A 12,338-nucleotide genomic window follows, 5' to 3' on the forward strand; every position below is an offset into this window, starting at 1 on the left:
TGGAAGGTCCCAGATTTGCTCCCTCTGTGCTGCATTACTTGATTTTAATTGAGATAGCAGTGGGGGCGCTACAATTGGTGTCAGTGCCCCTGGACAGAGGGGGCGGGGGGGGTGGGGGCGGGGGCGGAAAGAGAAGAAATCAGCCAGAGTTCCAGCTCCTGATTGTTATCCGGTGGCTCCTGTTGGATAGTGCACATGTAGACATTGGGCAAGGGCAAGATGATGCTCAGTTGTGAGGCCCCCCAATAATGAATAGCCTGCTAACACACGATGCATTAGACTCATACGAGGTGTGGCCATTTGGTTGAGGTACCGGAGAACTGCCGAGACCCGTGGAGGGGTATGCTAGCATGAGTCAACGTCTTCAGGAGAGGGAGAAAATTGGGGAAAAGAATAAAGCTTAGCCTGAAAATTCAGGCTTAACATTTTATGGTTAAATAAAAAAATTGAAAAAGCTCCATAAAAGCCACATTGTGATAAATTGTGCTGGAGCAAATACAGAGCGGATACTTTCCACAGCAGCTAATATGGTGACTCTGGAATAGGTTGTTCCACGATCTGAGTTAGAAAACTTCCCATGAGTACGGGTGCTAGAATCAAGTTTCCCACTTTAATGATGATATTTTGGGATAGTCTCACCAGCTTTAAAGTTTAACTGAGGCCATCACCATGGCAACTGATCACGTGGTCCCCACACATGATTTAAACCAGGTCTGATATTGCTCAGAGGAGTGGATAATGTAAATGTAAATAGGTTACTTAACTTGATTTGTGAATACAGAACTAAAAGACATTAACATAAAATTAAAAATCCTCAACTAAAGCTAGAGAGAAGAAACCTTTTCTCCCCTCAGAGTAATGGATATTGCACAGACTCCCAGATAAAGCAGCTGGTATTATGTTGATTAGCACCAAAAAGAGCTGAATAAATAATTGTTTAGGAGTGGGATTGATGGTTGTAAGGATAAATGCAGATGGAGATAACCAAATGTTACATGGAACATCACAGTTCTTGGGCTGCAGGGGCTAAGCACACATTATCATCCATGGATGAATAATAGTGTAAGGTTAGTTTGTTATCTGGAGGGGCAGAGAGAAAGTTGTCAAGGTCTTTCCTCAGGAAATTAAATGGATTGGACAGAGATCACCACAGAGCACACTGTGCATGGTAAGTGTAAGCAACAAGCTTTTGGCCCAAATAGCTCTTTCACGGTCTAAGTTTTTTTTAACATTCTTTTATTATTTCCAAAGTAGCCGAACTTCCTTCTCTCCACTAGTTTGGTTAAACTCTGTTAGGCAATCTAAATTTACAACAACAGAAAATCCAAAGTCTGTGTAGTCACACCTTTGATCTGCATCTCAACCCCTCATCACTGGGAGTACATGCTGCTCCCTGAGCTGTCGGTGTTCCCCATGACACTCAACCAATTTGAGTCATGAATGGCTGGCTACTCAGCATTTTCTATCTCAACACATTTTCCCTGTACAATACAGTCAGCTGGCAGAAAAATGGTGCTACCAGAAGCACAAATTTAGGATAGATTATCTTCACCACTCACGAGCCTTCTCCAGCACCTTTTCAGATTTCCTTCCCAGTAACATTTCAATGATTAATATATCTGTTCGTTTTCCACTATTACTCGTTCCAACGGAAACGAAACTCAGGGACAGGAAAATGGCTCAAAAACAAACTTGTGGCACACTTACACTTTTCACTGCTGTGGCTGCGGATACTGAACCCGTCCTTTGGTTACTGATCAAAAATGCAAGATCACCGACCGGACTTCGAAGAAACCTGGCTAGTTTTAAGAATTACACCAGTCACAGCCAATTCACTTAGATGCTATATTCAGTGTGATCTGCTGACTGAAATCTTACACTCCCCTTCTACATACCAGTGTGTCCAGCTATTACACTGGATGAGTTTACAGGCCCAGAGTTCAAAGCCCTTATCAGTCAACTCTGTACTTTCTCTCCTCCTTCGCTGTTCTTCCAAACTTGGGTTATGTCTGGACAGTGTGTTTTGAGCTACATAACACCAGGATGAATTATTGATGGTTACAGGTCTGTCACTGGTGATGATGGTGCTGGAAGCATTTTGAGGTGAAAAATTCAGTGTTACATTTTAAAAGCATATAACTAAGTACAATTTTTCCTATGGTATACTGGTACCAATATGTTAAATAAGCCTCGTGGCAACATTGACAAGAATGTGTCAAAAGGTTCAGAAAATGCAGCAACCCACAAAATCAAAGCCTGAGTGAATCACAAATGTAGCTTAGAATGGAATTTTTTAAACTCACTCCCGGCTTTTTAAAAAAAATATATATAGTACACATACATATCCCCAAAAATATTCAATGTATGTGTGCAATTAAATTCTTAACTTTAACCATGTTCAACAAAGGTATTTTTAAAAAGATATTAATTTTTTTGAAAGCTGATTTCAGGTAAGCAGACAGCTAACAGCAGGGCAGAATGTCACTGACACAGGCAGTGGTGTAAAGTTTGTTTGGGCCATCATTACTAACAACCGAGAGAGAAGTAATTTAGAGACTGTTCAGAGGACTCTGGTGGTCAGGGACTTACATAAGGTATAATACAAGAACTGGCATTTATAGAGTGCCATTTGTGACCTCAGGACATCCCAAAGTGTTTCACAGCCAACGAATTACTTTTGAAGTGTAGTCACTGTTGTAATGTAGGGATACAATCTAGATGTTTTACAAGACAGAAAAGCATTCAACCAATGTTATCTTAGCCTTGTGATACAGCTTAGGCTGTGTTATTTTGCACTGTAATGGTCTTTTAAGAGAATGGGCTTCACAGACCAAATGGCCTATTTTTGTTCCATGCCTTCTTCAGTTCTTAAATATTGCAATTTCTGAACTTTCTTTTTACATTTGGTTTACCATGTTCTCCCATTTGGGGTGTTTCTTTTCTTGTCCTCCAGATGTCTGACACATGCGGAAACCCATCACCTTGCTCAAACCAAACTACCGAGAGATATTTCTGGAGTTTAATTAGCTAAAACTACAGAGTTTACCAGCACAGAAAACTGGTAAGCTTCACGCTGCTTTTCCAGAAAGGACCACCCTACTCATTACAGCATTGGCTTACAGGTTATCTGGTACTGAGTTAGATGAATTGCCACCCCTCCAGGTCCCATTAATGTACCAAACTAGGTGTCAATCATTAATGGCATCCTGGAGTACTGAGGACCTCTTGGCTCAGATATTTGATTAGCAAGTCTGCCAGAGAGATCATCTTGGTTCCTATTTCCCATCGTTAAGTGCGTCATCTTGGTATCACTTTGGTTCTTCTCATTGGATACATCTTAAATAGTTGTGAATCCATTAGTTATCTGTTTAGATGTGGTAAAAAGCATTCTTTGAAGCTGGCACTGGTCATTTCCACAAAACTGTTTCTTACTGTCCAATATGAGAAACTTGATGAATCCCTCAACAGAATGAATAGGTTATCAGAGCTACCAGATATTTCTTTGACGGATGTAAGGCAGGCCAGAGTTAGAGCAACCGTAATGATTTTCAAGCACGTTTGTCTGAAATCACAATAGTAGATCTCAGATGTCTGCCATCAACAAAGGATGCCTTTTGTTAACGTGCTCTTCAAAGTCTCCATCAGATCCACAAAGCTGTACCAGATTATCCCAACAGCAACATCCTTTGAAAGTCAAGTTGTCAATGACAGACCATCAAAACCGAAGGATATACAACAATCTTGTTACTAGAAATTCAAAAAGGGCAAATATCTGAAGGGTTGCATTTGTGTTAAGGACAATGTTCAATGTGTTTTTGCATGCTTATGAGCTGCAGATCCAACAAAGTGCGGCCAAAGTGGTCATCGTAATGTGTTACAAAACACTGAATGGTGAACTGGGTAACATTAGTTAATTATTTCCGTTTTAGTTTTATTTCACGTGCTCTGCTTTAGCGCATATGATACAACGTGAACAAACAGAATCATGATGTATTTGTAAAGGTTTAATAAAAGTATCTACCGCAAAAATAGTCCATACCCTAGTAAGCAGATTGGTAGATTCACATAGAGTGTGAAGGGAGATGCACATTTGTTCACATATTATATATGAAACACACAGTGGGCCCCTTGATTCTTTTAATTAATGGGAAAGTGTTGCAAAATGACAACAATGCAAAATACAGGACAGTATTAAGTAACCTCTGCCTAGGAGATCTGGAGCTCTAAGCACTTGAACATCTCAGTCTATTCCCATGCCCAAAACCACCAATTCCATTTCCCACCAGATATATAAAAAAGTGCAGACACATCGATGTACAAATTACACCACTGTTTGAATTACTTCCCTGTGCTTGCGAAGCTCATGAAAACATTGTTTTTTGTCCAACAGTCAAGTGGCTAATTGACATAGCAATTGGATACCACAAAGATCATGTCATTAGGGCATTTAGTAATGAGAGTGTAGTGGGTCATGATACTGGACCAACAATCTAGAGGTTATGAGTTCAAATCCTCCATGACAAGTTGTGAAATTGATTTAATAAATCTGGTTAATGTGTGAAATGGTATTAAAAAAAAAATGACTATGAAATTGATGGAATGTTGTAAAAATCCTAACTGGTTCATTATTATCCTTCAGGAACCAGTGGGGGCCTACATGTGCTCTTGGGGGAAGCCTCACCTCACTGGGTGTAGTGGACAACGCTGGGTCCCTTCTGTAGAGCAGAGGTAGAAGTGGGAATTCTTGGTTTAGGGAGTCTCTGTCCTGGCCTGTCAATTGCCCTGTAAGGAGGCAGATGTAAAGACACTAGGGAAACTCCTGGCAACTGTGGGGACTTGGTGCAAGCAGTCTCGATCCCTGAAGAATGGCTTTTAAAAGAAAGACAACCATGTGGCTGATTATACCAGTGCCAAGGTCAAGGGGCCTGGGCAACTCCCCACTCTTCAGACAGGTGCTGGAGTTTCCAGCAGCATGGGGCAAGCGAGAGCCAGAAATGCAGCCAAAGTGATGCTTGTGTCCACCTGTCCTGTGCAAATGAGATGCCCTCCCACTAACCCCACAAACTCTGCCAGGATCACAACACGACCAAATCTTTTATATTTGTTCTCAGGTTGAGAATGAAGTTGGCATGGCTGCATTTATTGCCAACTCTAGTTTTTCCTGAGAAGGTGGTGGTGAAGTGATTATATTTTGCAATTGAGGGTCTCCACCATTGACCTTAGGGTTCCGCTGGTCTCTCGGCAGAGTTAAGGTGGGTAGATCAGCAGAAACCTCCCCCCACCAAACCCACAAGGAATTTCAGGGCTAACAATAATAGTCACTATTTACAAAACATGCTAAAACCATCTAGAAGCAGAAAACTGTCATTGCACCAAATTATTTCCAATAATTTCAAATTATTTCCAATAATGGATTCCTGAGAATTGGGCACAAGGGTCAAATGGACTGTTTTAAAATGCTATGTCTAACAGTGCATCAACACACTATAAATCTCTGTTATTTTGGTGTACATACAGCAAATTTGCATTTATGCACTGAATTAAGCAATCATAACAGATTCCTGCATAGTGGCTAAGTCAGTGATTAAGACGTAGATTTGACTGAAGATAGGGCAAACTGCCATTTTCTACATTTTTTCCCCGTGCGCATCTGGAATGGAACAAAAACAGAAAAAATACTGGAAACACTCAGCAGATCAGGCAGCATCTAAGTTTAGTATCTCCCACACAGTTAGACCAACTTTAGACAAATCTGCTGTGATATGTTCTACTACACAAAAAACTACTGAGATTTATGGAACGATTCAGATTCACTGACAAACCATGATGTAACCATAGAAGATATCTGAAAGCAGAATAATATATTTAAAGGCTCCGATAAGTATTGTAAAATTGGCTTAAAGGGGCTTTACGAACTATGTCATAAATGGAAAGTGCACTGTGCATACTCAATCATATAAACTACCTGTCACAGTAATCCAGCTTCCATGCACATTAAGGATATAAGGGTCCAAGATAAAGACAATACTGTGCATTTGTCAGAGCACTCCAGAAACCAAAACTGCAAGGCATGGGATCATGGATCTTTTTTCAAATGGGGATTATGACTGGGGCAGGAGGTCGGGGGGGGGGGGGGGGGCGGGGGGGAAACAGAAAAAGACCCACAAATGTCAAGCCCAATTAAAAGATCCCCTTTATCCACTTAAGATGACAGATCCAGCCAATCTCCACCCAACCAGATTGATATTGCCAAAAGTGACATTCTTCCCACTCCAGATGCAGACTCCAGCATTGAAAAGCACATCAAAGACTCGGTGCTGGCTGGAAAACTGTCCCCATTTGACTTGCATTTAACGCCAGTATCATGGAGCTGGAAAGACGCCAGTACAGACTTTCCTCAAAATCAGCCACCAGAAAAGGACGCAGCGATAATTATCCAAACAAGGATCTTGTATGAGCTTCTTTTTGACAGGTAGCAATACAAGCATTTCCTTACTGGAAAGAGATTCCTCCCCCACCATCTGCTCCTCCTTTCTTCTCTCCTGGAGGTGCTAACTCTTGCTGGAGTACAATTCCACAGGCACTGGCAGCCGTCTTGAACATCACCCAATTGGCCATTCTTCACGTTTGAGTTTAGACTCTGTGTTGGCAGGCTGTTGGGAGCATGGAGGACGTTGCAGTCAGTCTGATCCTGCCCTGACCCAATGTCCACCCACAAAGAACACTTTCCAGCAGGAATCACTGAATGGCAACCAGGTGTGAAAACCCCTATTTTCCTCTCCCTAGCTAGGGTTATGTAGAATGATTTCCTTGGTTAACATCTGCACACATCAGGAACTTGTCCTGGGACCTTCATGGTCTGTGTCACTGATAACATCTAGTGATACATTTATCCACTATGCCTTTGGGGAAGGTGGAAAAGTATACCGAACAATCTTTTCTAACGGAGGGAAGTCCCTAGAGTACTTATTTTCTGCCCTTCATCCCCAGTGAATTTCCAGTTGATTTTGATATAGTATCCACTTTTCCTGCATTAAGTAGGCCGAAACATATCAGCAACAAAAATAATGTTGTTTATTTAATAAGACTTCAAAGAAAAAAGTAAATAAGCTATTATTGATCCTTTAAATCGTAACATCAGAAAGTTGGCGGTCAACTACATTACTGACGATCATTGTTGTAAACTACTTGATGTACAACATTGGGAGGAGAGACATCACTACAAAGATTGTCTTACATGGAGATGCGCTGCGCATCATCCAAAGTGGAACTCAAAGGTTCCTCAACAATCCCACCATGCTGGCCATCAGAGGACATCAAGCGGTTCTGAATGGTGACAGCCCTGATCTGGACTCAGTAGGATGCTTGATGCAGACTAGTGCAGTCAACAGACTGACCAAAACCAAGTCTGTTCAGCTAGCCGTGCCTGTGCCATTTTACATAACGTGATACAATTATGTAATGTTGCTACGCAGTCAGTCTAAGGTCTAGACGACATTCAAAGCATTCACAGTGCTCTGAGGCTTTGGGGTGCTCCTTGCCTCTCACTGTCTCAAGATGTGGGTGGGTAGCTGAAAGTGACGGGAGAACTCCTGACCCCTATGGCTGATGTGTCCCTTCATGTTTCCAAGGTACCCAAGAGAAGACCCCATCCTTTGGTGAGGTGGCCAGGTAGAGGATCCTGCAACTAGGTTTACAATGTCCCAGCATTGTCTTTTCCTGGCTGGGTTGCGCTCCTTGGATGTTGAGGAGGTTAAATGGCAGTAGTGTTCATCCTCTCTTTCAATTTTTCCTTCTGCCTGATGACAGTATTTTCTTATGAAGTTTCAGTAGTGGATGAGTTCGGGAATGTGGATGATCTGTGTAGATATGAACGTATGACTTATGAATATATGATTTTGACTGTGTGTGATTTGAGGGTTATTTTTGAAAATAAAAAAAATCGGCTACGTAAGACATCAAACTAATTTTGATGACCACATTTTGTGAAATGAAGACAAATGTTGACAATCATTATTATAAATACATTTTCCTCCTATCCTATTGTCAGCCATATCATGGCAGCCTACAGTATATGTGGTTGAAAGTTTTAGACAGTAAATTACATGGTATAATAATGTCAAGAAAACTTACCAGAATTGGAGGCCTTATTGGACATGCTGTCTTCCTTGCTCATCACGTTGAAAACTGCTTCATTTTTTTCCACCAGGAATCAGTTCTTCCTAACCCCCCCCTCACAAATTTGTGGCATATTTCCACCATTTTTCATAAACCTTTATTAAGGGCCCGCTTTGAAGGTCATTGAGGTAATATCTGTATTCCTCTTTATATCTCCTGATTTTTATTCATTTGATTTGACCTACTTCAGCTCTGGCTTGGTAAATTGTTTTTGAAGAGTTCATCATTTCCTTTTTTCTCTTCTAATAATAAACTGTTAAAAATATGTAGATTATACTCCACAAAACATGGCATTTACTTCTGGTGAGGACAAAATTACTCTCATTAGTGGGTCACTCCTCATTGTTAAGCTGTATAAATCATATTATTAACTGTCCAATGCATGTCTTTTATTAAGAGCATAAGAAAAGTCAAGGACGAGAAAAGGCCATTCAGCCCATCGAAACATCTGTCTAGTGCCCTAAATCTCCCATTACAGCATCCAGCCTCACTTTGAACATTCCTAATGTTTTGTCTTGATCATTAATGGTAATTGATATTAATGAATGTGATTACCCCATGCTAACGGTTTGGTGATAACCATGCTTGATTAGTGCATACTTACTGCCAAGGCAGGCTTAACATCAGCAGACAAGCAAATCCCACCCAAGCTTTTTAGAAAATCTACATCACCATAGTAGACAATATTCTTACTATACAGATAATGAATGTGTAATTGAAATATTGGATTTTGGGTTCTTATTAGTTGAGAACAGCAATGAACACATGACAAGCATAGTCTTGATCAGCACGAAAGGGTGGGATGACAAGAATCCCTCAGATCAAGACTATAATCATGAAAACTTTAGTGCCAAAGGCTCCCCAAATAGCTCAGTTGATAAATGTACCGCCTACTGTACAGCTGAGTCACATGGACCTGTTAGGTTCAAGATTTAGAATCACAGAATCATAGAATGGTTACAGCACAGAAGGAGTCCATTCAGCCCATCGATTTAATTCCCTTTTTGTGCTGAATTAGATTTCCTCAGCTGGGGTGGCAATAAGAGCACTACAATTGGTTTCGGTGCCCTTGAGCTGGGGACAATGAAAAATTAGCCATATTTCACACTCCTGATTGCCATTCAGTGAGCCTGCTGGAATATTTACATATGTGAATGCGGGGTGAGGATTGGATTGGGGTTGGTTGTGCTGTCCTCCACAGTTTAAAAAGCCTGCCAGTGCTTAATGTCAAAACTCAAACATAAAGAATACTCATTTGCATGTGTACTAAAAGGCTCTGGAACCCATAGAACCACAGGCCAGAATGAGTCAGCACCTTCTTGAGAAAACTGGACATTGTATTTGTTTCTTAAAAGATGCATTACTAATGTCGGTCAGAAAACGGAGGAAAATTGTGATGGTGGTCCAAGGCGACAGAAAGAGAACAACAGTGGTGCAATTCTGTTTACAGCTAAGGAATGCATAAGCTGTTTCCAGTAATAATGGCATTCACTCCACAGTATCTAAGATTATGATTCTGCCACCTTCTTTTCAACCGCACCTGGTGACCTTCAAACAGAGCCAGGACTGTTCCAACCCCAAGCTTAGTGCAGTGGGCTCCCGGTCTGGTTCATACATCCTTACCCAGTTTTGTTTCCCCTTGGATGCTTTTGTCCTCTTAAATGGTCAAAACCTAGAATTCTGCAGCACTGTTACGGTTGTTACTTTCCGTGAAGTCCAAAACTGGGTGGCTAGTTGTTTGCTATGATGAAAGTTCATTGAAAACTTTAATGACCTTAATAATTAATGCTCCCAAGTCCTAAGACACAGAAATAATTGGGAAAATTGATGTTTTTATAAGAAACATATTTTTAGGCATCCTGATTCCATTTTAGAAGTTGGATCAGTCAGTCAACTCAAAAACTGGACTATCCAGTCCAAAACAGGACAGGTGGTAATCTTAATCAGCATGACCTAGTAAACAGGCAGTCAGGCTTCAGCACTTCACCAGGGCTTTGTTCCAGCCCCACTTCATAATAATTCTGCACCAGGCCTTTAATTAAAACACAGAAGCAGTAACTGAAAAATTAATAATGGATTCAATCCTAAAAGTCTGGGGTGCAGTTCAGTAAGAAACAAATCCAATATATTTTTGAAGCCCTGGATCCCATTTGTGACAAGCTTGCAAGAAAAATTATTGAGAGAGAAATCACAGTGAGTGCACAAAGGGTGAGAAAATGAATAAAAAAACAGGATAAGATGAAAGACAGTTGTATTAGCAACTGCAGAACAGAAAGTAATCTTGACAAAAAAACACACTAGCTGATGAATGGTATATATTAAACTGACGCATGCTTTTTTTCCTGGTCTGATCATAGAAATTTAAATATACAGCAAAAAAATAAAAAAATGAGGCTTTGTCTCATTGGTGTCACTTCTCAACAGCCTAAATCTCATTCCAGGAATTTTTCCTTTCTTCAAAAAAAAATGCAACAATAAATCTATTTGTCTATCTTTACAAATCAATCTGAATGCACAAGTATTTGTCAGTGGGTGATTCTGAACTGCAGAATTTGGCAGGTTGAAAGGGGAGCTCTGCAGCTTTAAATGAAATCACAAAGGAGACTGGAATAAATCCAGCAATGATGTAAACAAGCAGATCTCTACCACAGCGCCCCCTGCCCAGGCAGAACACACACTGCGGGCATGGCTGAAAGAGAAAAACAACTTTGATTGGCATCGATGTTGGCCAAATGCTTTCTTTACAGCAAGACAAAAAAAAATTGTAAAGAAAAGGAGGAAAAAAAAACGAAAGATGATGCAAACAGATTGCATTTCAGTCGATTCATATAGCATCACTGCATTACAACGGGGATCTTACTCCTGGATCAAATGGATTTGGAATATTTAAAATAAGCAACACATAGACGTGTTTGCTATCTCGGAGCAGTAGTTAACACTTTGATGCGGTGGAATTTGCAGTGCTGTAATTTTAGAGTGACTATTTTTACATTTTGCAATCACACTTTAATTGGCCAACGTAATGCAAAATGCAATCTAGGAAAAAGTGATTGCACTTAATGGGAAAGATTCTGCAAATTTATACACAATTAATGCCGACTGGGGAAGATGAAAGAGAAAAAAACAGTTACATTACCTTTCTAAAAAATTAATTTTTGCAAAGTTTGCAACCTACTGAATCAAACATTAATTTCACAATTCAATGGAGAGATCAATTTAGTAGGAAAATGCACAAAAAAGCATCTTTTTTTTTCATTGTATCTTTGTGATTGAAATTCACAAACACGAAAAAAAGGGGAGGTATAAAATAAAAAGGAACACTGCATTACGAGGAAGACAAATGTTAACTTAGGAATGGGGCAAGAAGAGAAAGAAAACGCAAATGCAACTGGACAAAACAAGTTTCAATGAATTCTTTTCCAAGTCGCCGGACTCAATCCTGCAAATGAAAGATTTGCAAGAACACATAAAGATGTGATAATAAATCAGATTGGAATGTGAGGGCTGGCTAGTGGTCAGCCTGTCACTACCCCAATCTAAAAGAAATCAGGTTATTTGATTGTACAGGGAGCTGCTGCTGCTGCTGTTTTTCTCTCCTATTCCTTTTGTTCATATCTATATTGTTTTTGCACGGTTACCTGTCTGGAGATCCTCTGACAGCGGTTTAAATATTCCCCCGCTGCCATGTTCTCTGGGTTCCTGTCGTTTTCCTCGCTGATACTGATGATCATTTTCTTTGCATTGAGCTTTTTTTTCCTCCCTGTTGCTTTTTCCTCCCTCTCTCTCTCTCTCCTTCCTTTTTTTTTTCTTGTTTGTTTCGCTGGAGCCGGGGCTTTGTCCCGCAAAGCCGGTCTTTTCCTCCGTACAAGTCAGGACACAATCTCCTTAGGAAGGAGGCACCCAACCTGTCACTCAAACCGCCCCCATCCAATCACCGCACAGCCCGTCCCCGGGAGGGGGCGTGGCCTCGCCGACCCCCTTGGCCAATCAGAGCCGCGTTCTCTCCCTGCGCTGCCGCGCGTTGGTTTTCACGCGTCACCTCTGGCCAATCAGAAGGCTGGGTGAAGCCTATCCCTGTCTCCAAGAGGAAGGTGGCGAGCTGGCCAATCGGAATGCAAGCAGCTGGAGGCTGATCATCCAATCCGCAATCGAAATTTCAT

At 40.9% G+C, this 12,338-nt stretch overlaps 1 protein-coding gene across 2 annotated transcripts in view; it reads right to left on the reverse strand.

Annotated features, from left to right (window-relative positions):
- The window catches only part of LOC137333084 (sestrin-1-like), a 41,542-nt gene extending 29,465 nt beyond the window's left edge, over window positions 1-12,077 (reverse strand). The window contains exons 1-2 of one of the 2 annotated variants that reach the window (XM_067997202.1): window positions 11,817-11,907; window positions 6,497-7,859 (exon numbers count right to left, since the gene is read on the reverse strand). Coding sequence is in view for 1 of the 2 variants with exons in the window: in XM_067997201.1 (XP_067853302.1) it covers window positions 11,817-11,909 (93 nt within the window). In the remaining variant the exon portion in view is untranslated. Of the gene's footprint in view, window positions 1-6,496; window positions 7,860-11,816 lie in introns of both variants that reach the window. The other variant, XM_067997201.1, reaches the window with a different exon arrangement.
- Window positions 12,078-12,338: the final 261 nt, after the last annotated feature.

The sequence above is a fragment of the Heptranchias perlo genome, chromosome 15, assembly GCF_035084215.1.
Source record: "Heptranchias perlo isolate sHepPer1 chromosome 15, sHepPer1.hap1, whole genome shotgun sequence".
Taxonomy (NCBI): Eukaryota; Metazoa; Chordata; class Chondrichthyes; order Hexanchiformes; family Hexanchidae; genus Heptranchias; species Heptranchias perlo.